General features: G+C 38.2%; 1 protein-coding gene and 1 long non-coding RNA gene across 3 annotated transcripts, besides 1 other annotated feature; one reads left to right on the top strand and one right to left on the bottom strand.

Annotated features, from left to right (window-relative positions):
* Positions 1 to 222: 222 nt before the first annotated feature.
* On the bottom strand, positions 223 to 18,980 carry beat-Vb (beaten path Vb). 2 transcript variants are annotated; one of them, NM_001275582.1, is made up of 7 exons: positions 18,893 to 18,980; positions 16,267 to 16,592; positions 6,018 to 6,171; positions 3,252 to 3,460; positions 1,562 to 1,695; positions 1,202 to 1,502; positions 223 to 641 (listed from the first exon to the last, which is right to left on the bottom strand). In NM_001275582.1, exons 2-7 carry the CDS (start codon positions 16,313 to 16,315, stop codon positions 502 to 504), a joined length of 987 nt encoding a protein of 328 aa, NP_001262511.1. In that variant the 5' UTR covers positions 16,316 to 16,592; positions 18,893 to 18,980; the 3' UTR covers positions 223 to 501. The 2 variants fall into 2 exon arrangements, with proteins under 2 accessions (NP_001262511.1, NP_731748.1); NM_169481.1 differs by having other exon boundaries at positions 18,632 to 18,914.
* On the top strand, positions 3,709 to 4,302 carry lncRNA:CR44236 (long non-coding RNA:CR44236). The gene has a single exon (NR_074007.1). It is a non-coding gene; the product is annotated as a long non-coding RNA:CR44236 (long non-coding RNA).
* Positions 9,684 to 14,828: a mobile genetic element.
* Positions 18,981 to 21,198: the final 2,218 nt, after the last annotated feature.

Raw genomic sequence — 21,198 nt, 5'->3', positions numbered from 1 at the left:
TGTGGGCGTGGCGCACATAGCTGATATGCCCAAAGGCATGCGAGGCATGTGCCTCAAAAGGCAACAATAAGTACAAAAAAGAAGTGAAACAATAAAGCGCAATGTGAACCAGAAAAAGGGCTCCCAACAACATATTTAACGGAACTTTTGCGGTTATCTGTGGGCGGCAAAGAGTTGGGGGCGTGCCTGAAAATGAACCAAAAATTAAAAGGGTAAAAGAAGTAATTTGTTTGCTTGCTTATTTATTGACGATGATTTCATTGTTCTTATAATTCGATTGCACACTTAAAGGCTATTTACAGGATTCGCTTGCCTATGCTTAAGTTAATTTTTTCCCACAAAATTCTCCGAGACATTTTATTAGAATTATACGTTAATATTACATTGATTTTGTTTGTAAATTCTCACGTGCATTTCAGTTGCTTAGAGCTACAAAAATGTTAAACAAATCGAACCGAACAAAAAATAACGCAATCAAAACCGGAAACGAGGAAAACTACATTACGTCGCCGCCATTTTATAGCGCGCCGACTTCCGTGCGCCATATTGAAATGTCAGCGGTGTGAAGAGTCGCACTGCGGTCATCGTCATCGAAATAGCCACCAGCAGCAGATGCTGCACTTGTGAATTTGGAGTGGCACCTGCAACAGGAAGAGGCAGAGATAGGGAAATAAAATGTGAGTACGAGGGAGTGGTAATGGCCAGTGGGGTCGGCGGGGTCAGTGGGGTCAGTGGGGTCAGTGGGGTCAACGGGTCAGAGATCAGACTTTTATTAATTTGCGTTAAAATTTGTCCAAATAGCGAGACCGCGACCGGACTGTCAGTCCGTGTGGAAACGTATTTAATTTTAATTAGCGACCGCTGACATTGCGGTCAAGTGCATTAAAAGCAATGCCACGAAACGAGACTTTAAGCACCAAATGTACACTCCACAATTTTGAGCCATCAAATTTTGTTTCGTAATTAAAAAATAAACATTTAAAAATATTTTTAAGTGTTAAGAGCACGCATTGTTGAACACCGTTAATTAAAGGAACTTTTTAACAAACAATTTAATACGTATCGCCATACTTTCCGGCAAGTTCGAAATTTGGAGTTTGCCAACGTTGAACTTCTTTTAGTGGGTGACCGACGTAACTAATAAAGCTAACTAAGGATTTTTAACGATACATTTATCAATGGAGTATCTATGTTGACTTACCCGATCTCGAGTTGATCAGCTTCTGATTTTTCTGATCGATATCGTCCCTGAAGAGCTGGGCGAACATAGTGCCTTCTCTTTGCAGATGAGGATACCGATCGATCTCCGCAACACAACGCAGCTCGAGCCCAAGTCTTGCTGGTGAAATTGTCCGCTTTTGCTGGATCAGTTTTTGCAATTGCAATTGATGGAAACGTGGTTCATTGGCGTAGAAATTGAGCTGGGAAACAATGCGTCGCATGCTGTATCCATGGGCTACTATGGTGGTCTCAAAAGAGGGTAGTAGATCCACCAGAGAAACCTGCAAAAATAAAACGAATGCTAAGATCTTGAAGGAAGATTTGGATTGGCTACGCATACCTTTATCCCATTGACGTACCAGGTAATCCGTGTGAAAAGGCTGGAGAAATCTGTACTACAGTTGACCTCTACGAAGTCATTAAAGCGATAAGTTGAGTGAAAGCTGCTGATGAGTGGATTGTTTTGGGGAAGTGCTGTAATAATTTATTAAATATTTTAGAATTTGTAAAAGTTATATAGAGAAAACATCTGGAATTATGTTTTTTATGTTATCGTACTGCTTAGTGGTTTCATATGTACAGCTATCAAAAACAGACATGTCTAACTAACCAAAGCAATGCTGAGTTGAGCTAAGAGGGAAAGCACCTGCAGTATCCTTGCTGCGAAAGGACCCCACTCACTTATGAGCGAGTGTGAGACAGATGACTTTTTCCCCGGCTGAGTGCATCTCAGTTCTCAGTTACGTCCTTAGCTAATTTTAAACGCACATTACACATGCAAATGGCGCACCTTTTTTGCTATGGTTCTTTATTTTGCTGCTACTTTTCTGCTACGCTTCTGTTTGTTTTTCCCAACTTCTCTATTTGCTTTTGATAAATTTTTAAAAATATTTTAGCAACAGCAGCGCCGGGGAAAAGTAGCAGAGCCCGAGGCATGACTGCCCCGCATCTACAAGATATTTATTTTATATCAGCGGAAAAATAGATGATCATAAAACACATGCAGAGAAACATCCTGTGGGGCAAAAGTAAAAGCGAAATAAGGAAGGCAAAACGCACACGCTGCGAGGGAAAAATAGGAGGAAAGAGAAGCAAGGAGGCACTGGCAGTGCTGGAGCTTTTCATTTTAGCGATATCCTTTTTAAGCATAAAGTGCTGCCGTAAATCACAGAGCCGCACACATACACAAAAACACACACACACACAGAAGCAGGAAGGGTGCCCCCTGTGTGCTTGTGTGTGTACGGATGCGAATCACATGCATCTCTTGGTTACATTTTATGAACGCGCGCTGTTCCTCTCGCGAGCACATCCTGAATGGCTGGCTGCCTCGCATTCGCCTTCCTTACAGCTTATCCTGTGCGTGTGCAACACCACCCAGTCACCCACGGCACGGCAGCACCACCCAAGCCAAACCAATCCACCCACTGGCCCACTGCACTGCCAGCCACTTTGCCAGCTCTTCATATATGCAAACGGCCCTGCATGTTTCTTGCAGTTTTCTTCCACCGTTGTTTACTATTAAAATATCACGGAAATTACACATTTTACTCTGTTTATGCTGTGCAGCAGCAAAAGGAAGCACGGCGGGGATACGCCAACGAGAAATGCACCTATGCACTGGAAAAAAATTATTAAACTTCAGCCCTGAAGATGTCAAGTGAGTTGTAGAATTTTTGATTTAAAATCAAGTACTCGAATTCCTTTAAACTTCCAAATACAATAAGGAAATAAAAATAAATTACTTGTAATGTGCTTTGTGTTTTACCAGCAGCAATGTTTTAATATCTCAGTTTTTATCTCAGTGAACACAATGTTGTTCTGCATTTGCATCACGCCCACAAAGATAGTTTTTGAGCACGTGCCCGTTGGCGGTTGAGGCGTGGAGCTTGGCTTACCCACTGGCTCACTCTCGTTAATTTAAGACTAACAATTGGAATTGCATTTCATTACTCAGGCACCCCGTTGCTGCTCACTTGCCCAACCTGTTCCACCTGCAACGCCTGCATCATCTGGATTGTTGGACTCACCTTCGACGGTCATGTTGGCATCGCGTGCAGTTAGCTGGAAGTGGGGAGCGTCACCGGACACTTCGCACCTGTAGACGCCCGACGACTTGACGCCCAATAAATTGAGCTCCACGCGACAGGAGGATTCGTTGCACTCGTTGCCGTCATCGATCAGCTGCACGCCCTCAACGGCGAACGGAATGTAGGTGGGCGGGGTGAGGGGCGAGTATCTGCGAAGATTGGGTGATTAATTAAAATACTTTAGTACATAGCTCAAGTGCTGTTAAAACTTCTTGCTAAGCCAGTTACAAAGAGACAACTTTAAGGGATAATATACAAGTATAATAAAAAGCAAATTATGTTAATTACTACAACTTAAGTTAAGAGAAAGAATTTTCTATGAGATCCAGTAAAAATAAAAATAAGCATAGGGAAATATACTGAAAATTTTGTTAAACTATCACCTTTTTAGTCTGACAGCTACATAGCAAACCTATAGCCCTTCTACACATTTATTGGTATTCCTTTTAAAATTACCAGTGCTTTACTAAAAAATAGCCAAGCTGACAGCACTATAGAGTGGGAGTGGAGATGAGCTGGCAAAGTGGCCGCAAATTGCAAAGGTCCTCCTCCCTCATCCCTGCGAAAGCCAACTGATAATCTGCAGATGTGTGTCGTAGGCTTGGGTTAAAAGCTTTCAAAGCCATCAACGCAAACCGGCCAGGAAATGGAGGAATCGTTTCTCTTTTTCGCCACTAGCAGACAAGTGGCTTACATGCACTCAACCTTAACTGATTGCCAATGTGGGTTCGACGTGTGGAAAACCGGGACGAGTGGTCGAATCGATGGAAAAAGGGGCACGGCTGTCGAGTCGAGGGCAGCCCTTTAATTTGTTTTGTATTGTGGATTGATGCTCATTAATCCCACAAATGCCTCAAAACATGTAAAAAGCGGAATCCACAACAAAAAGTGTTCAAGTGGAAAACTTGTCCAGCGCACACACACACACACACACGCACACTCGCAAACAGATGCCAAGTGGCTTTTCCCCTGCTACAAAAACCACATAAATAAAATCCTGGCTAAGGCAAAAAAATCGTTGCCTACTTTTGTGCGCTGCTGTAGTGTTGATAAGTCGCCTTCGAGCGCCACTTGTTAATAGCCATGGTAGAAAAAGCGGCTGGGGGCCCTGGGCCCGATTTCGCATTATTTGCGGCTTAGGCGGTAACTGCGGCAGCAAATCAACAAATTTGATAAGCAATATAAACGGCAACCGCCGACGACCGATGCTCGTTACAAGGGGATTTGTTTGGGACAGGGGCTGAATAATGCTCGAGTTTCTCTCCTACGGTCCACACACAGAAAAAAAGGCAAGCTAAAGTACACGTCAAATTAATTTCACTAAAAAAAGATGAATACCATTGTGCTGTGATCCAGAAGGATACAATAAATGGTAAACTATCCGGCTGGTTTGATATGAACCTTTTGAATTTGTCATTTGACATTTTACTTCAATAAAATCCAGGACCAAGTACAGACATTCTTAAAGTATTCTGTGATGTGAGATGGTAGAGTTGAGCTTATTGGTTTTGTAAAATAAAACTATTTTGTATGAAAGTTTTACTTAAACAATAATTTGAAACGTTCAACAGAAATCTGTGAGCCATTGGCAATTAGTTGCCTAAAAACTCAAAGAAGAGAAAAATGTTGCAAGTTATTTGTGAACTTCTGGGGCTCTTTTTGTTGCACTAGTGTTTGCCTTAATTTGCATTCGGCTTGCAAGTGCAAGTGGAATTGCAATTTGCCTCCAGTTGACTTTTACGTGCTGCTGTCTAATTAAAACTTTCGCTCGCCCCATGGGACTCACTAACTGTCTCGTTGCCTTATATTTTTTCTTCATTTTTGCCAGCATTTCTCGCAGATTTTCTGTGTGCGAGAGTTCATGTATGCTATGTGCTCTGCTCTACTCATTTTTAATTAAGCAAAATGCTAGACAGACAACGAAGATTTTTAATTTTCACATCGCAGTAGAACGAGCCGACAATGATGAAGTGTTATCATGGCACTTACTGTGGCTAACTTTGGGGGTCAAATGGCCTTTTAATCATCACATTTTCGCTAGCCAGCAGTCGAAATATGTGCTCTTTTGGGCAATTAATTTGTTGTTTGCTTTTTGGGCCGCTGCAAACGATGTGTGCATAAATAATAAATGACGCTTAACGGCCAACTTGTGTGAGAAAGCGATGTAGGGCTCGAAGCTCTCTGTTTGGCCAAACATTTAAATTAATTTGTCAACACAAATTAATTTATTTAATAATTAATTGAGCAAGAAAGTCGGTCGACAATGAACATATTTGCGGGTGCGTGTAGTGTGCTTGCACAGAAAACCACTCGGGGGTCAGAGGTCACGGGAACCATGGCCCAGATTCCTGTGCATCTGACAGCTGCGTGTTGGAATAAATATCATAAATTATAGCTGGAAATAGTCGGCGGCAAAACTATCAGGTCTGCGAATTAGTTATAACTATTATTATATAGTTATAATATATATATATATTTTATATTATCATAGCTTATTATGCATAGCTTAAAATCGACGAAACTGGATAAGAAATAAATATTTTTAGTTCAATTTTATGAGGCATTAATTTAGACCAATATATAACCAATATTACCAATATTATAATTAACTTTAATAATTATGTGACGAAGGGTACATATAATGTGTATATCTCACAGTGTGGAAAACCTACAAAAGTGCATATATAGTGACATTTTTGTACTTACCTAAAAAACTCCTTTCCGTTTTTGTACCACTTAACCGAATTTAACGTGTGACCACTTATGTCATAGCTGCAGGATAATGTCACGTTATCACGAAAATCAACAATTTGTGGCACATTGATGTCAGTCACACGTAGACACTGAATGCGCCGCACAACTGGCAGGGTGGAAATGTTGGGATTTTCCAGGGGAGAGAAGAGCAAAACAGAGGGGAGAATGTTAGTCCCATGCAGCGAGATGAAAAACGTCAGATAAAATGATGAGAAATGCCATAAAAATTGTGAATATAAAAAGAATAAATACGAAAAACTGAAAACGAAATGGAAATGTTTTGCATTCGTCTGCTTTAAATTGAGGCATTAAACCAGTCCCACAGAATCTCGAATCCCTGACAGAGATTGTGTGGTAATAAAAAATTATCATTTGGTTCTTTTTCGAATGACAAGGGAAATGAGTTCAAAAAAAAAGAAAAAATCTTTTTGGGTTCATCGGTTTTGTTATTCGAATGAGTAAAATAAAAATTAATACTTTGTGTCATTTTTCTGCATACATTTTTTGCTTTACATTTAAATCGTGAAACAAAATATTAACGCAAACATATTTTTGGGTATATTTAAAATATATTGGTTTCCCATTAAATATGTAAAATATTTAATTTCTTCTTTGCCTTATTAAAGTATATTTCGGATACAATGGCTGCCACAAATATTTTGGTCCCTTTTCCCGGCTTTAGTCTTATTGTTTCAAATTGAGAAACACTCTTAATCGCTTCTCTGTATTTTAAGCTTATCAAAAGGAAAATGGAAATGGCACGAATTAAAGCATTGCAGAGGGAGAAATGAGAACAAGTGCAACCGACGCACAACTCCTAATTGAATGAACTTGTAGAAATGCCGAGCACTAAAGCTCAGAGTTTTCCAACAACAAAAACGCACTAAACGCTGCCACCAACAACAATAGCAACAACAGCAAACAACCGCGTGCTGGTTTTTACAATTTGCAGAACGCTTTTAAGTGCAAACAGACAGAGCCAGAGAGAAACGGGTGCAAAAAAAGGGGGAAAATGCCGGAAAAAATGGTTAATATCATTAGCTGCAATGGGTTTTTGTTGCTGTTGCCGCGGTGTTTTTCCATCTCCTTATATTACGCTAAATGTCGAACTTGCTGCCAGTACAGAATTTCCATAATCCTGGCCCTGTCAGTTGCTGCAGTTGAAGTTGCAATTGCAACTGGAGCACACTGCCGCATGATAAGCAAGAAATCCGCGAGACGTCGCCAAGTGGAAGCCAACAACTTGTGCATAATTTTCGCAAATCGCATTAGGTAACAGCAGCAGCAATACCAACAGCAACAACAGCAGTGGCAACAACAACAGCACCTGCAGCAACAGTTGCAACTGCAACACTCGTGAATTTAATTTGTCGCAGTTTACAGTTGAAATAACTTGCAAGGATGTCAAAAGTTGCAATTGCCGAAGGCACCACGAGCAGAGTATTTATTTTTCGGCTTGCTCGAGTTCGTCCTTCGAGGAAAAACTCTTTGAGTTGGTGCAACATCTGGAAAATGGGAAAACGGGCGAGACAAACTTGTTTAAACTTTCAATAGACAAACAGACAAAAGTGCCTGCCTGGCTGTGATTCTGATTCCAATTCTGATTCGGTTTCCAATCCCTGACATGAGTCCTTTGAAGCATGTCAAAGCAGCCGACGAACAACAAGAATAGGAGCAGCAGCAGCACCAACAAGGACGACAATGGCAAACACATTTGCAAATGGCAGCGGCAACCGCAGCTTAATGACAGCCGTAGAGGCAAAGTAAATGGAAAACTTCACCTGCGCGACTAAAAAGACAGGACACAACTGTTGTTTGCGGTTGTGTGAGTGTGTCTGGGTGTGTATGGTTGTGTGCGTACCGATGCCGACTGCTTGTGTATGTAAATAATAAAAATAAGTACATCAAATACAGACAAACGAAACTTTTTTGCACGGCAATCAACGCACTTGAGTGAACTTTGCTGCCTAACAACGAAGGCCAGGAGCAAAACCAGCGGCTCATACTGAGGATGAATCCGAGTCGGAGGAAAAACCAGGACCAAGACAAGATTGCAAGTCAATTTCTTGATGCTCCTGTGCACTAGAAAAAACGCTGCAATACTAAGCACATCTAAAAAACTGTATACAATAATGTCTTTCTTTATTTAAACCCTCTATGAAGTGTCAATTTTTTTTGGCTGTTACTACCTTTAATTTCGCGCCAAACGGATTTTTAAAGATTTTACCCAATACAAAATGACCGTATGCCTGCAAGCATATCGCAATCTCAGGTTATTTTGTGTTATTACTTTTACTAAGTGATAGTAACCAGATTTTACCAAGCAATTAACCAGATAATCGCTTTATATAGTTTGTTCATTAATTTTCTTTTGTTTTTATAAATATTTTGCGTACACATTAAAATTTTAGCTAATGAAAATATGATTTGTCTTGTTTATTATCTTTCAGTATATTCCTAAATAAATTTAATTTTTTTGGTCTTTATGGCCAAAATCATTTCGTGTTTTGATATAGTTGAAATGAATATCTTCTTTATATAATAAGTGTTTTCGAGTGAAAAAATCTTGAACTCTGGCTATCTGCTGTTTTATTTATAATTTTCCTTAGTGATGATTTCCCATTCCGCTTGTCAGGCGAGCCGGTTCGCTCTTGGGCTCGGAAAAGAAAGAAGACATCTCAGCCAGTACTAATGAAAGTCAAGGGCCAAAAGCAGTTCAATAAGCTCTTCTACTTCGAAGGATTTGAGACCTCTTTAATGGGGACTTCAGGATCCGAATAGTTGGTAAAGGACGAAATGTATTTCGCCTATACTTTCCGACTGAGATCAAATCCGCTTTAAGCATTTGCCACGACGAACGAACGATAAACGCTCGAACAGACAAATCTGCAGTAAACCAAGGGAAAAGTAAGCAGCCTAAGGAGCCGGAAAAGCGGGAAAATCGAGGGGCCAAGCGTCTATAATTTGCATACAAATGCGGGGCCAACAACGACAAGTGGGACATCGGATTCCGGGCACCAGTTTGGATCGAGGTGGGAGTTGGTTTTAGTTTGGCTCTGGGCTGTGCTGCGGCAAACAAACACAAATAAAGATGCTAATCTCAGCAAAGCGCAGTGGCTTCAAAAAAAAAAAAAAAAAATAAAATAAAATAAAACAAAAAACGAAAAAAAAACTAAAGGAAAATCGAGCAGTTAAACGAGCAACACGAGCAGGCCAAGTTAGCTAGAAAAAGCTTGGCCAAAAAGCATGGTCGAGATTTCTCAGCTGATGCGTGGCTGTGTTGTTTTTAGCTTCCACTTTCCCAGGGTTTTTGCACCAAATCCCATTTGGTATGCAGCTGGAAACGCGTGAAAGTTTAAACTTGAGAATAGAGACCCCAGCCGTTAGTTTTGCTTCAACTGCAACAGCAACTTCAGAATTGGCAAGCGGCTTTGTCAGACTTGTGCCCGAATGACATGTAGATGCTGCACCCAATTTTCGAGGGCGAAAATGTGTAATTTTTGTGTGCAAACATGGCACAGACATCGCAGCGTTTACTCTGCCTTCGTGGAGAGTAGGGAAACGCACACTTACTAAAATTGAAGACACTTATAAAATCGGCAATTTGTTTAAATAAACTGTTGGAATATACTATTCAACCTACAAAAATAACGTTAAACAACACTACTTTATATTTGATATGAATGGCCACACCTTTTATGCCATAAAACATATTGTAAGAGAATACCACTCTTTTTATTCCTTCTTTCCTTCTTGTACGTTTTTGCTGTGAGTAGGTCGTGGTGCTGGTGTTGCAGTTGAAATAACTTAAAATATAAATCATAAAACTCAAACATAAACTTGACTATTTATTTATTTATTAAGAAAGGAAATATAAATTATAAATTACAACAGGTTATGGGCCCAGTCCATGCCTAATAAACAATTAAATTGTGAATTAAAGATTGTGAAAATAAATTGTGAAATAGCATTTTTTCACATTCTTGTGAAATAGCTTTTTTTTTTCACATTCTTGTGAAATTATTTCCTTCTCAGAATTTGAGTGAAAAATGGACAAGGCTAAACGTAATATTAAGCCGTTTGATGGCGAGAAGTACGCGATTTGGAAATTTAGAATTAGGGCTCTTTTAGCCGAGCAAGATGTGCTTAAAGTAGTTGATGGTTTAATGCCTAACGAGGTAGATGACTCCTGGAAAAAGGCAGAGCGTTGTGCAAAAAGTACAATAATAGAGTACCTAAGCGACTCGTTTTTAAATTTCGCAACAAGCGACATTACGGCGCGTCAGATTCTTGAGAATTTGGACGCCGTTTATGAACGAAAAAGTTTGGCGTCGCAACTGGCGCTGCGAAAACGTTTGCTTTCTCTGAAGCTATCGAGTGAGATGTCACTATTAAGCCATTTTCATATTTTTGACGAACTTATAAGTGAATTGTTGGCAGCTGGTGCAAAAATAGAAGAGATGGATAAAATTTCTCATTTACTGATCACATTGCCTTCGTGTTACGATGGAATTATTACAGCGATAGAGACATTATCTGAAGAAAATTTGACATTGGCGTTTGTGAAAAATAGATTGCTGGATCAAGAAATTAAAATTAAAAATGACCACAACGATACAAGCAAGAAAGTTATGAACGCGATCGTGCACAACAATAATAACACTTATAAAAATAATTTGTTTAAAAATCGGGTAACTAAACCAAAGAAAATATTCAAGGGAAATTCAAAGTATAAAGTCAAGTGTCACCACTGTGGCAGAGAAGGCCACATTAAAAAAGATTGTTTCCATTATAAAAGAATATTAAATAATAAAAATAAAGAAAATGAAAAACAAGTTCAAACTGCAACATCACACGGCATTGCGTTTATGGTAAAAGAAGTGAATAATACTTCAGTGATGGACAACTGCGGGTTTGTCCTTGATTCTGGTGCTAGTGACCATCTTATAAATGATGAGTCGCTGTATACCGACAGTGTGGAGGTTGTGCCTCCACTTAAGATTGCAGTGGCCAAGCAAGGCGAATTTATTTATGCCACTAAGCGTGGTATTGTCCGACTACGGAATGACCATGAGATTACACTGGAGGATGTACTCTTTTGTAAGGAAGCTGCTGGTAATTTGATGTCCGTAAAGCGTCTCCAAGAGGCAGGAATGTCGATCGAATTTGACAAAAGCGGTGTAACCATTTCGAAAAATGGGTTAATGGTTGTCAAAAATTCAGGTATGTTAAACAATGTACCTGTGATCAATTTTCAAGCATATTCTATAAATGCTAAGCATAAAAATAATTTTCGTTTATGGCATGAGAGGTTTGGCCATATAAGCGATGGCAAATTATTAGAAATAAAACGAAAGAATATGTTTAGTGATCAAAGTCTTCTAAACAACTTAGAGTTATCATGTGAAATTTGTGAACCCTGTTTAAATGGTAAACAGGCAAGACTTCCTTTTAAACAATTGAAAGATAAGACCCATATTAAAAGACCACTTTTTGTAGTACACTCAGATGTCTGTGGGCCTATTACTCCAGTTACTTTAGATGATAAAAATTATTTTGTGATCTTTGTTGATCAGTTTACACATTATTGTGTAACTTATTTAATTAAATATAAATCTGATGTGTTTAGCATGTTTCAAGATTTTGTAGCCAAGAGTGAAGCTCATTTTAATTTAAAGGTTGTGTACTTATACATTGACAATGGTAGAGAATACTTGTCAAATGAGATGAGACAATTTTGTGTTAAGAAAGGAATTTCTTATCACTTAACAGTGCCACATACACCTCAGTTAAATGGTGTTTCTGAGAGAATGATAAGAACCATTACGGAAAAAGCTCGAACCATGGTTAGTGGTGCAAAGCTAGATAAAAGCTTTTGGGGCGAAGCAGTATTAACTGCTACTTATTTAATCAACAGAATTCCTAGTAGAGCACTTGTTGATAGTTCAAAGACCCCATATGAGATGTGGCACAATAAGAAGCCATACTTAAAACATTTGAGAGTGTTTGGTGCAACTGTTTATGTGCATATTAAAAACAAACAAGGAAAGTTTGATGATAAATCATTTAAAAGTATTTTTGTGGGCTATGAACCCAATGGTTTTAAGTTGTGGGATGCTGTAAATGAAAAATTTATTGTCGCAAGAGATGTTGTTGTCGATGAAACCAATATGGTTAATTCTAGAGCTGTTAAATTTGAAACAGTGTTCCTGAAAGATAGTAAGGAAAGTGAAAATAAAAATTTTCCGAATGACAGTAGGAAAATAATACAAACAGAGTTCCCGAATGAGAGTAAGGAATGCGACAACATACAATTCCTGAAAGATAGTAAGGAAAGTGAAAATAAAAATTTTCCGAATGACAGTAGGAAAATAATACAAACAGAATTCCCGAATGAGAGTAAGGAATGCGACAACATACAATTCCTGAAAGATAGTAAGGAAAGTAATAAATATTTTCTGAATGAGAGTAAGAAAAGAAAGCGAGATGATCACCTGAATGAAAGTAAGGGATCAGGCAACCCGAATGAGAGTAGGGAAAGTGAAACAGCAGAGCACTTAAAAGAAATTGGAATTGATAATCCAACTAAAAATGATGGCATAGAAATTATTAATAGAAGAAGTGAGAGATTAAAGACTAAGCCTCAGATATCCTATAATGAAGAGGATAATAGTCTAAATAAAGTTGTTCTAAATGCTCACACTATATTTAACGATGTCCCAAATTCATTTGATGAAATTCAATATAGGGATGATAAATCTTCTTGGGAAGAAGCCATCAATACAGAGTTAAATGCTCATAAAATTAATAATACTTGGACAATTACAAAAAGGCCTGAAAACAAAAATATTGTAGATAGCAGATGGGTATTTTCTGTTAAATATAATGAACTTGGAAATCCAATTAGATACAAAGCTAGATTGGTTGCACGAGGATTCACTCAAAAATACCAAATAGACTATGAAGAGACATTTGCTCCTGTAGCTAGAATTTCAAGTTTCCGATTTATATTGTCATTAGTAATACAGTATAACTTGAAAGTCCATCAAATGGATGTAAAAACAGCTTTCTTAAATGGCACGTTAAAAGAGGAAATTTATATGAGACTTCCTCAAGGTATATCGTGTAATAGTGACAATGTGTGTAAATTGAATAAGGCAATTTACGGACTCAAGCAAGCGGCTAGATGCTGGTTTGAAGTATTTGAGCAAGCATTGAAAGAGTGTGAGTTTGTAAACTCTTCAGTTGATCGCTGTATATATATTTTAGACAAAGGTAACATCAATGAAAACATATATGTATTATTATATGTAGATGATGTGGTTATAGCTACAGGAGATATGACAAGAATGAATAACTTCAAAAGGTATTTAATGGAAAAGTTTAGGATGACTGACCTAAATGAAATAAAACATTTTATTGGAATTAGGATAGAGATGCAGGAAGATAAAATCTATTTAAGCCAATCTGCATATGTTAAAAAAATTTTAAGTAAATTTAACATGGAAAATTGTAATGCAGTTAGTACTCCTTTACCTAGTAAAATAAATTATGAATTACTTAATTCAGATGAAGACTGCAATACCCCATGCCGTAGCCTCATAGGATGTTTAATGTACATAATGCTTTGTACACGCCCAGATTTAACTACTGCAGTAAATATCTTGAGCAGATATAGTAGCAAAAATAACTCCGAATTATGGCAGAACTTAAAAAGAGTTCTTAGATATTTGAAGGGCACTATCGATATGAAATTGATTTTTAAAAAGAACTTGGCATTTGAAAATAAAATTATTGGTTATGTGGATTCTGATTGGGCTGGTAGTGAAATTGATAGAAAAAGTACAACAGGGTATTTATTCAAAATGTTTGATTTTAATCTCATTTGTTGGAATACAAAGAGACAGAACTCAGTAGCAGCCTCATCAACTGAAGCTGAGTATATGGCCCTATTTGAAGCCGTGAGAGAAGCTCTATGGCTTAAATTTTTATTAACTAGTATTAACATTAAACTAGAAAACCCCATTAAAATTTACGAAGACAATCAAGGCTGTATTAGCATAGCAAACAATCCCTCATGTCATAAACGAGCTAAACATATTGATATTAAATATCATTTTGCCAGAGAGCAAGTTCAGAATAATGTGATTTGTCTTGAGTATATTCCTACAGAGAATCAACTGGCTGACATATTTACAAAACCGTTGCCTGCTGCGAGATTTGTGGAGTTACGAGACAAATTGGGTTTGCTGCAAGACGACCAATCGAATGCTGAATGAAATTTTTTATATATATTTTTCAAATTTAAATTCCTGTAAACATATTTTGTTACAATGATCTGATCGGGTTTTTCTGGGTTTTCCCCGTATCCTCGCAGCAAATGCTGGATCAGTTAACACTTCCCAGAATGCACACCACCCACATTTGATAGTTACTAATGAATATTATTGTTATGTTTTTAATTATAGACGTTATTTTTGAGGGGGCGTGTTGGAATATACTATTCAACCTACAAAAATAACGTTAAACAACACTACTTTATATTTGATATGAATGGCCACACCTTTTATGCCATAAAACATATTGTAAGAGAATACCACTCTTTTTATTCCTTCTTTCCTTCTTGTACGTTTTTGCTGTGAGTAGGTCGTGGTGCTGGTGTTGCAGTTGAAATAACTTAAAATATAAATCATAAAACTCAAACATAAACTTGACTATTTATTTATTTATTAAGAAAGGAAATATAAATTATAAATTACAACATAAACTTTATGGCACTTGGGGCCGGCAACGACTCCTCGTTGCTGTAGCCAAATATTTATTTTCGTAGCAGGCAGCCACTGTTTGCAGTGAATTTTAAGAGCGTCTATAAATTTTAGAAAAGTGCAAATAAAATATAGCGACCGGCAGAGAGACGATTTTTACACAGTGGGGTAAATCCTTTAAGGCGTATTCCGGGTTGAAATTGTCGCATTTATGTTTGGTTTATGCAAATGTTCTGCCATCGCAGCCGAGTGTCCTGGCATTTGTCAATGTCTGCGTCTATGTCCTTGTCCTTGCCATTTGAGGTTCCTCAAACAATGCATGAGCTCGTTAAAGGGGAAACCCAACCAACTGTGCACATCATTTGACATTTTGTTCGACACTCTTTTTTTTGGTAATAAATACGTTTTGCATATTGCAAATTTGCATAACCAAATAATGTTCAATAAATTTACAGAATAGTAAAAGGGGTCAATTTAAATTTAATTTAAACGGCGACGAAACAAAAGCGCTGAAAATACACTTCACCAAAATGTTTTGGCAATCAATATATTTTCGTTTAAATTCGGTTAGAATCGTTTAATCGTGTCGAATGCATCACGGCGAGATTGCTGCAACTTTTTTAATATTTTCTCATTATTAACTGCACGTTTATGACTTTATGCTTTGCACAAAAGTGCAAACTTTTCATATTCCGGAACTGTAATGTGGTAAAATTATGAGTATCAAATATTTGCTCTTGCATATAAAACTCGGAAAATATTCCGTAATAAATGTTTATAAATAAAATGTTCTATTTTTAGCAGGTCCTTTTTCTTGCTACCAGCGTTGACTTGTTTTTTTTGTATTTCCCTCGTAGAATATTGCTTATCCGCCGTGTTGCCAGAGCAACAAAAGTGGAAAAAGAAAGCTTATCTGTGGCAGACACATTAAAGCTAATTGAAATTATTATTTTTATTTGCGTTCCAAGTTCTGTACGTTTCGGTTCATTTTGTCTTTCATTGGCCATAATTAAAAGTGTATTTAAAAAACAATTTCGGCGGCATAAAATTAACATAAATTGATGCGGTCGAGGTCGGGTCAGCAGAGAAAATCAGCAGCGACCGGGTCAAAAGGCGGCGACACCCAAACAAACACATTTATTGCTATGCTAATTTCGTGTTCGGGTCACACAGAAGCCAAATGCACAAAAGCGCCGAGCGGAAACGGAAATGCCTAAACGACTATAGTCATAGTGTGTGTGTCTGTATATGTAAGCGGGAGCCACAAAGTTGCCGACAACGTGGACTTTGTCGTAAAAAAGGTTTGCGGCGGCTTGCCAAAGGATTAAAAGCAAAAGGCAATAAAATGAAAAGTTTCAAATATTTTCATTATTATGGCCCAGGACCGGGTTCTCCATAGGAGATATCCTGTGGCCAGTACTTTAACGTTAACTTACCCAGCAGCATGTGCACGCCCAGCTGCAGCAGCCAGCGGCCCAGGTCCATTGTGGGCAGCCGCCTTTAAAGTCCCCAGCTGATTTCGATCCACCTCTCTGGCCACATGGAACAATATCGAGGCGGGACGATGTTGATGGGAAGGCGAGAAACTTTGCTCCTTTTTGGCCAAACTCAATGGCCGGCCATATTTTCTATTAGTCCAAACTTTCGGGGGCAAAACTTTTTCTGGTCTACGCGCCGCCTCTCATGATTACATCGTCCTTTATCTACATAGATATAGTTTCGATATCGATAAATGCCATTGACAGGTCAGCAGGCCAATGAGCTAGAAAAATAAGTGAAGAGTCCTGGATAGCTTAAAAAAATCTTTCACTTTACCATTTTGTTTTAAGGTTATTCGATTTTAAAACTTTTTTGGCGTCCAAGCGCAAAATATATTCTTTGTCTAATAACTGTGCACGCAAAGAAAAGAGGTTCAGTAGCCGTACTGAAAAACCAGTTAAAATATAATATAAAATCCATTTATAACATTTAATGGTACTGCATATATATTGATTCTGAAATATCACAAATATATGTTAAAACCCAAATGATCTAATATGACCATTTTTCTCTGTGCATCTATAGACCACTCCCTCGCCCGCACATGTCTGACTTTTGTAAAGTTTCGGCTCGGCTCCGTTTTTTATTAAACTTTTCTCGGCTTTTTTTTCGCTTTCATTCTGTTTGGCCACTGCATTTGTTTATTGTCATTGTCAGCGTTATTTAAACGTTGACAGTTTCAAAAATACACCAAGCTCCAGCAGCAGCATAGGCAAAACAAAAAAAAAAAAAAAATTGAAAATATAGCAGACAACTTTGTCTGCTTCAGAAGCCAAAAATTCTCATAGCTGGCCGAGGTCCAGGCAAAATCTGAAAGTCTGGGGAACAGACATCCTGACCTCGGCAGGACGCTTCAGGCTTTGTGGCACAAAGTCCTTTAATGCTCTAATCAAATTGTGGCTTCTTTTTTGTGGGCTTCCCCTCGCTAAAACTGTTGTTATTGTTGCTGATGCTGTCCTCATTGTTTTGGTTTCATTGACGCGTTTATTAAAATTACCGTGGCAAAGTTTTTGCTGCGGAACGGCACTTTATTTTTCAAAAACAGACGGTGAGCCTCTGAACTATGAGATGGCCGTTGACAACTAAAATTTTTCGCTTAATACACAGGTGGTCAAGTAAAGTAAATAAACAGATTACAATTATTATTGGAACGGACAGAAACAGGTCGGAAAAAGAAGGACTGACTGCAATGTGTATCAGTAAATATTTCAAATATTTAAATCAACGCACACCTAAATTAGACAAAAAAATTATTTCAAAAGTCAATAAATGACAAATGTTTTGTTTTCACTGCATTCATTTTTGAATCTTGCAAGAAAAACGACACCTTCTTTATGTTATAAATTCATAAATTTTTGTACTAGCTTTATGTTTGTTTCACTAAAGCTGTAAATCGTTATCTATCATTTTAGATGAGTAAGCAAACCATATCATTGTCAAATCGAAAAGCGAAAAGTCATTGTTCTTCTGCTAGTTTGAACACTTGTTAATTGAATTATTTTTATGCAATTTATATTGCTGATTGACAAGATCTGGACGAGTAGTAGATGCCAGACAATAAAAATATTTTGACAAAAATATGATTTGCAATTCCCCAAGCCAAGAATGCCACTCAAGCATGCACATGACAGATAACGAAATCAAATCGAGGACTACGCAAATGCACAAAAATACGATTCACATACTAGAGAGCAGACAACAATTAAAATGGTTCGAATTGATTGTTGCAAAAGTAGACTACGCTTATGCAATTAGACAAATGCTTTGTGAGACTGACTTGCTGATGAATCACCAGGACTTTTCCCCAAGGCGCTCAAAATCTCGAAAATCGTCTGTCTTCCAATTATAATATAAATATCAAATTAATGGCAATATCAGGTCGCACTTGACGTTTCCATTTCCTTTTCGATTTCAAGTGGTAGTTGCAGTTGTTTGGCATATCAATTTGCTCTCAATTTGTTTTGCATTAACATGGCGTATACGCAACATGTTTCCCATCGAAGTAGACAATGTCAAGCACTCACACATACACTCATATCCGCATGACCCCAAATGTAACTCACACGTGCACACCCAGCGCGAGAGAGAGAGAGTGGGAAAACGATAGTGACTTAAACAGCTCTGCTTGAAGCTGAGTTAATTACTTAATGGCAATGTAATGTATACACATACATAATTAACAAACATTTCATTGACTGGCTTAAATGACACACATGCACACCAACACACACGTCTGCAGTCCTCTCTTTCCCGCATACATACCCCTCTCTTTCGGTACGGATGTCTAAAATCTACACATGACTTTTGAAATATTTATGCACTTTCAGTCTGCCAATGCTGCTGCACCGCCATTTTGCGATCTATTACAAAATTTGCATAAATCCATAATTTCACAGCACGTGTGCGATAATTTTGATATATTAGATTTTCAACTTGAATTTAAATTTTTAAATTTGCTCCATTGCCCTGTGTGTTCCTCTTTTGTCTGTTGACGTCGATTTAAAAACAACAGATGGACCGTACCGTATCGCTCGGCAGCGCTTTCCCTTCGTACCGCTCCGCACCAAAGTTGCCGTAAAACTGACTACGGCCAGCGGACTCCGGATTCGGGATTCCGGCACGGATTCTGGGGAACTCTTTGATGCCGCGGTTGTACTTTCGCAAGACCTCCGCCGACACAGCTTCGTTTTAAGTCGGGAGTTTCACAGAGATTTCTCTCATTTGGAGAACGGCATTGAAAGAGAAGGCCAAAGGCCGTGTCATTGGGCGCGGTATGGCTCTTGGATTTTCTCTGGTTTTAATGGTGTTAAAAACTGTTGGGATGCTGGTTCTGTTAGCTTGTGGCTTTGTAGCGTCTGTTAAGGGTCTGTAATGTAAGGCTAACAGAGCGGAGACTTTGAAATCAACAGATGTTAGGCCGGGACATTGCATGTTAGTACTAACATTGACCTCAACAGAGTATGTAAAAGAGAGTAACAGAATTTGATTCTTATTTTGCGAACTTGAAAGTATAGTAATATAACAAATATTATATAAAAGCCATCCATATATGGAATGCTTCGGCTACAACTAAAACAAACTAATATTATAATATTTTTCTAATATGCGTTTAATGGCGTGAACCAAATTGTACCAAAAATACCCCTGCAGCTTTTACTTATTACAATAATGATAATATATTATCAATAAATAAGGCTGTAAAGTATGCCCTAGGGCTAGAACCTAACAAAATAAACTACAACCTTTTTCACCAAAAAAGAATTGAGTAAATCCCTCAGATAAAATCCAATACAAAGTTGCTTAGCAGGAGAATTAACCCGCGACGGCCTTGTGCACTGAAGTAGACAATTGAAAACAACATTCTCTACCCAATGTCAACCCACTCGTGGCGATGTGGCGGCCAAATCCTATTAGCCACATGCCACTCCTTGTCGCTGTTGGCCGCATTTTGGCCGGCAGACACGGCGGAATGCATCCTGCAGCTTAAGCCGCAGCTGCAGTATCAGCTTGGCTCGAAAAGAAATGGAATTTCGACGGCAAGCCGCTTAGTTTCTTATCGATTTCATTTGTTTTGCTTGAAACGGGCTGCCGGGTATGGGGCGGAACTGCAAGGGGGCGTGGCGGGGTATTTGGCGAAACAAATGGCGAATGGCTGCAGTTATCAGTTACTCACAGAGTTGCAGCTGCTGCTCTTGGCAAGGCCAAACCGGGGTTATCTCATTTTGTTCCCGATCCTGTAGCTGAAGTCTCTGCAGCTGTCAGCCAGGCTGATGTTAATGTTGTGCTGTGGTTTGTTCAACTCCTGTCATTCCGATGAAACACACTGCCATTGTTGCAGACACTGAAAAAAATGGCGAGCAGAATATAAATTCTTATTCTTATTTACAAAATGTGTCCGTGCAGTGAAAAAGAACACTAAAATCGATTACACTTAGAGAATAATTATATAAGAATAGGATCAACCGTGAATAAATAAGTAACTTTGTGCTTCCAATCCATTTGTCCCATAGTTGTCATGTACAACTTTTAATTCAATAACGACAGCCCAAACTTTTAAGATAATTATTTTCTTTCATTCATTAAGCTGTCAAATAAAATATCCCCCCTATAATGCAAATGAGTTTACCTTTAATGGGCTGCAAGTTGATGGTTAAATTAAATTGTGTTAAAAATAAAATCAACTCAAATCAATTCAAATGAATTTTCCACTCAGCTCGGCCGGCAATAATTAATTTTTGTACATTTTCGTCACAGCCACTGGTAGCTTGTTAAAAATCAATAAAGCTTATGGGCTTAATGAGCTCGCTAGGTGATGTCACACGCCCTCGACGTTCGTTCGCATTAAGCTGATTTAATATTCAAGTATTTATTGAATATATTTCACACTTTTTGCCACCAACTTACATCGCCATGAACTGAAAATAATCGAGCATATTTATTTAATTTCAGGCATTATTGTCGCCTGCCCTCTCCGGGGATTTGGGCCAGGTCACGATGCAAGCTCGTAAACTATGTGGAATTTGGCACAATCCGATTACTTAGTCCACTGGAGGTATGCAATTTTTCGCGGGGATCTTCTTTAATTGAATTAACTTTAAAAAATGTTAGGACTATTAAACAAGCTGAACAAAGCATTAAACTTTATAGGATTCGAAAAAAAATATCCTAAATGTTTGATTTTAATTTAGTAGGATTTTTATGCATGCAGAAATTTAGTAACTTTTGTGAATGGCATTATCAGATATTTTAGAGTGTGCTTTAAGTATGATTCAACCAATATATGAGACCGTGACAAATTTTTGCTGCGGTAACCCTCGAATAAAGTGCAC

Source organism: Drosophila melanogaster, chromosome 3R, assembly GCF_000001215.4.
Source record: "Drosophila melanogaster chromosome 3R".
Lineage (NCBI taxonomy): Eukaryota > Metazoa > Arthropoda > Insecta > Diptera > Drosophilidae > Drosophila > Drosophila melanogaster.
This window is presented reverse-complemented; position numbering and strand designations above follow the sequence as displayed.

What these genes read in the sequence shown, in the direction of transcription:
- beat-Vb (NM_001275582.1), bottom strand. Translation starts at nt 16,315, where the DNA reads ATGGACCTGGGCCGCTGGCTGCTGCAGCTGGGCGTGCACATGCTGCTG. An exon ending in GGGCGTGCACATGCTGCTGG is followed by an intron (nt 6,172 to 16,266) that starts GTAAGTTAACGT and finishes CCACCCTGCCAG; the next exon opens with TTGTGCGGCGCATTCAGTGT. An exon ending in GCTGATCAACTCGAGATCGG is followed by an intron (nt 642 to 1,201) that starts GTAAGTCAACAT and finishes TTCCTGTTGCAG; the next exon opens with GTGCCACTCCAAATTCACAA.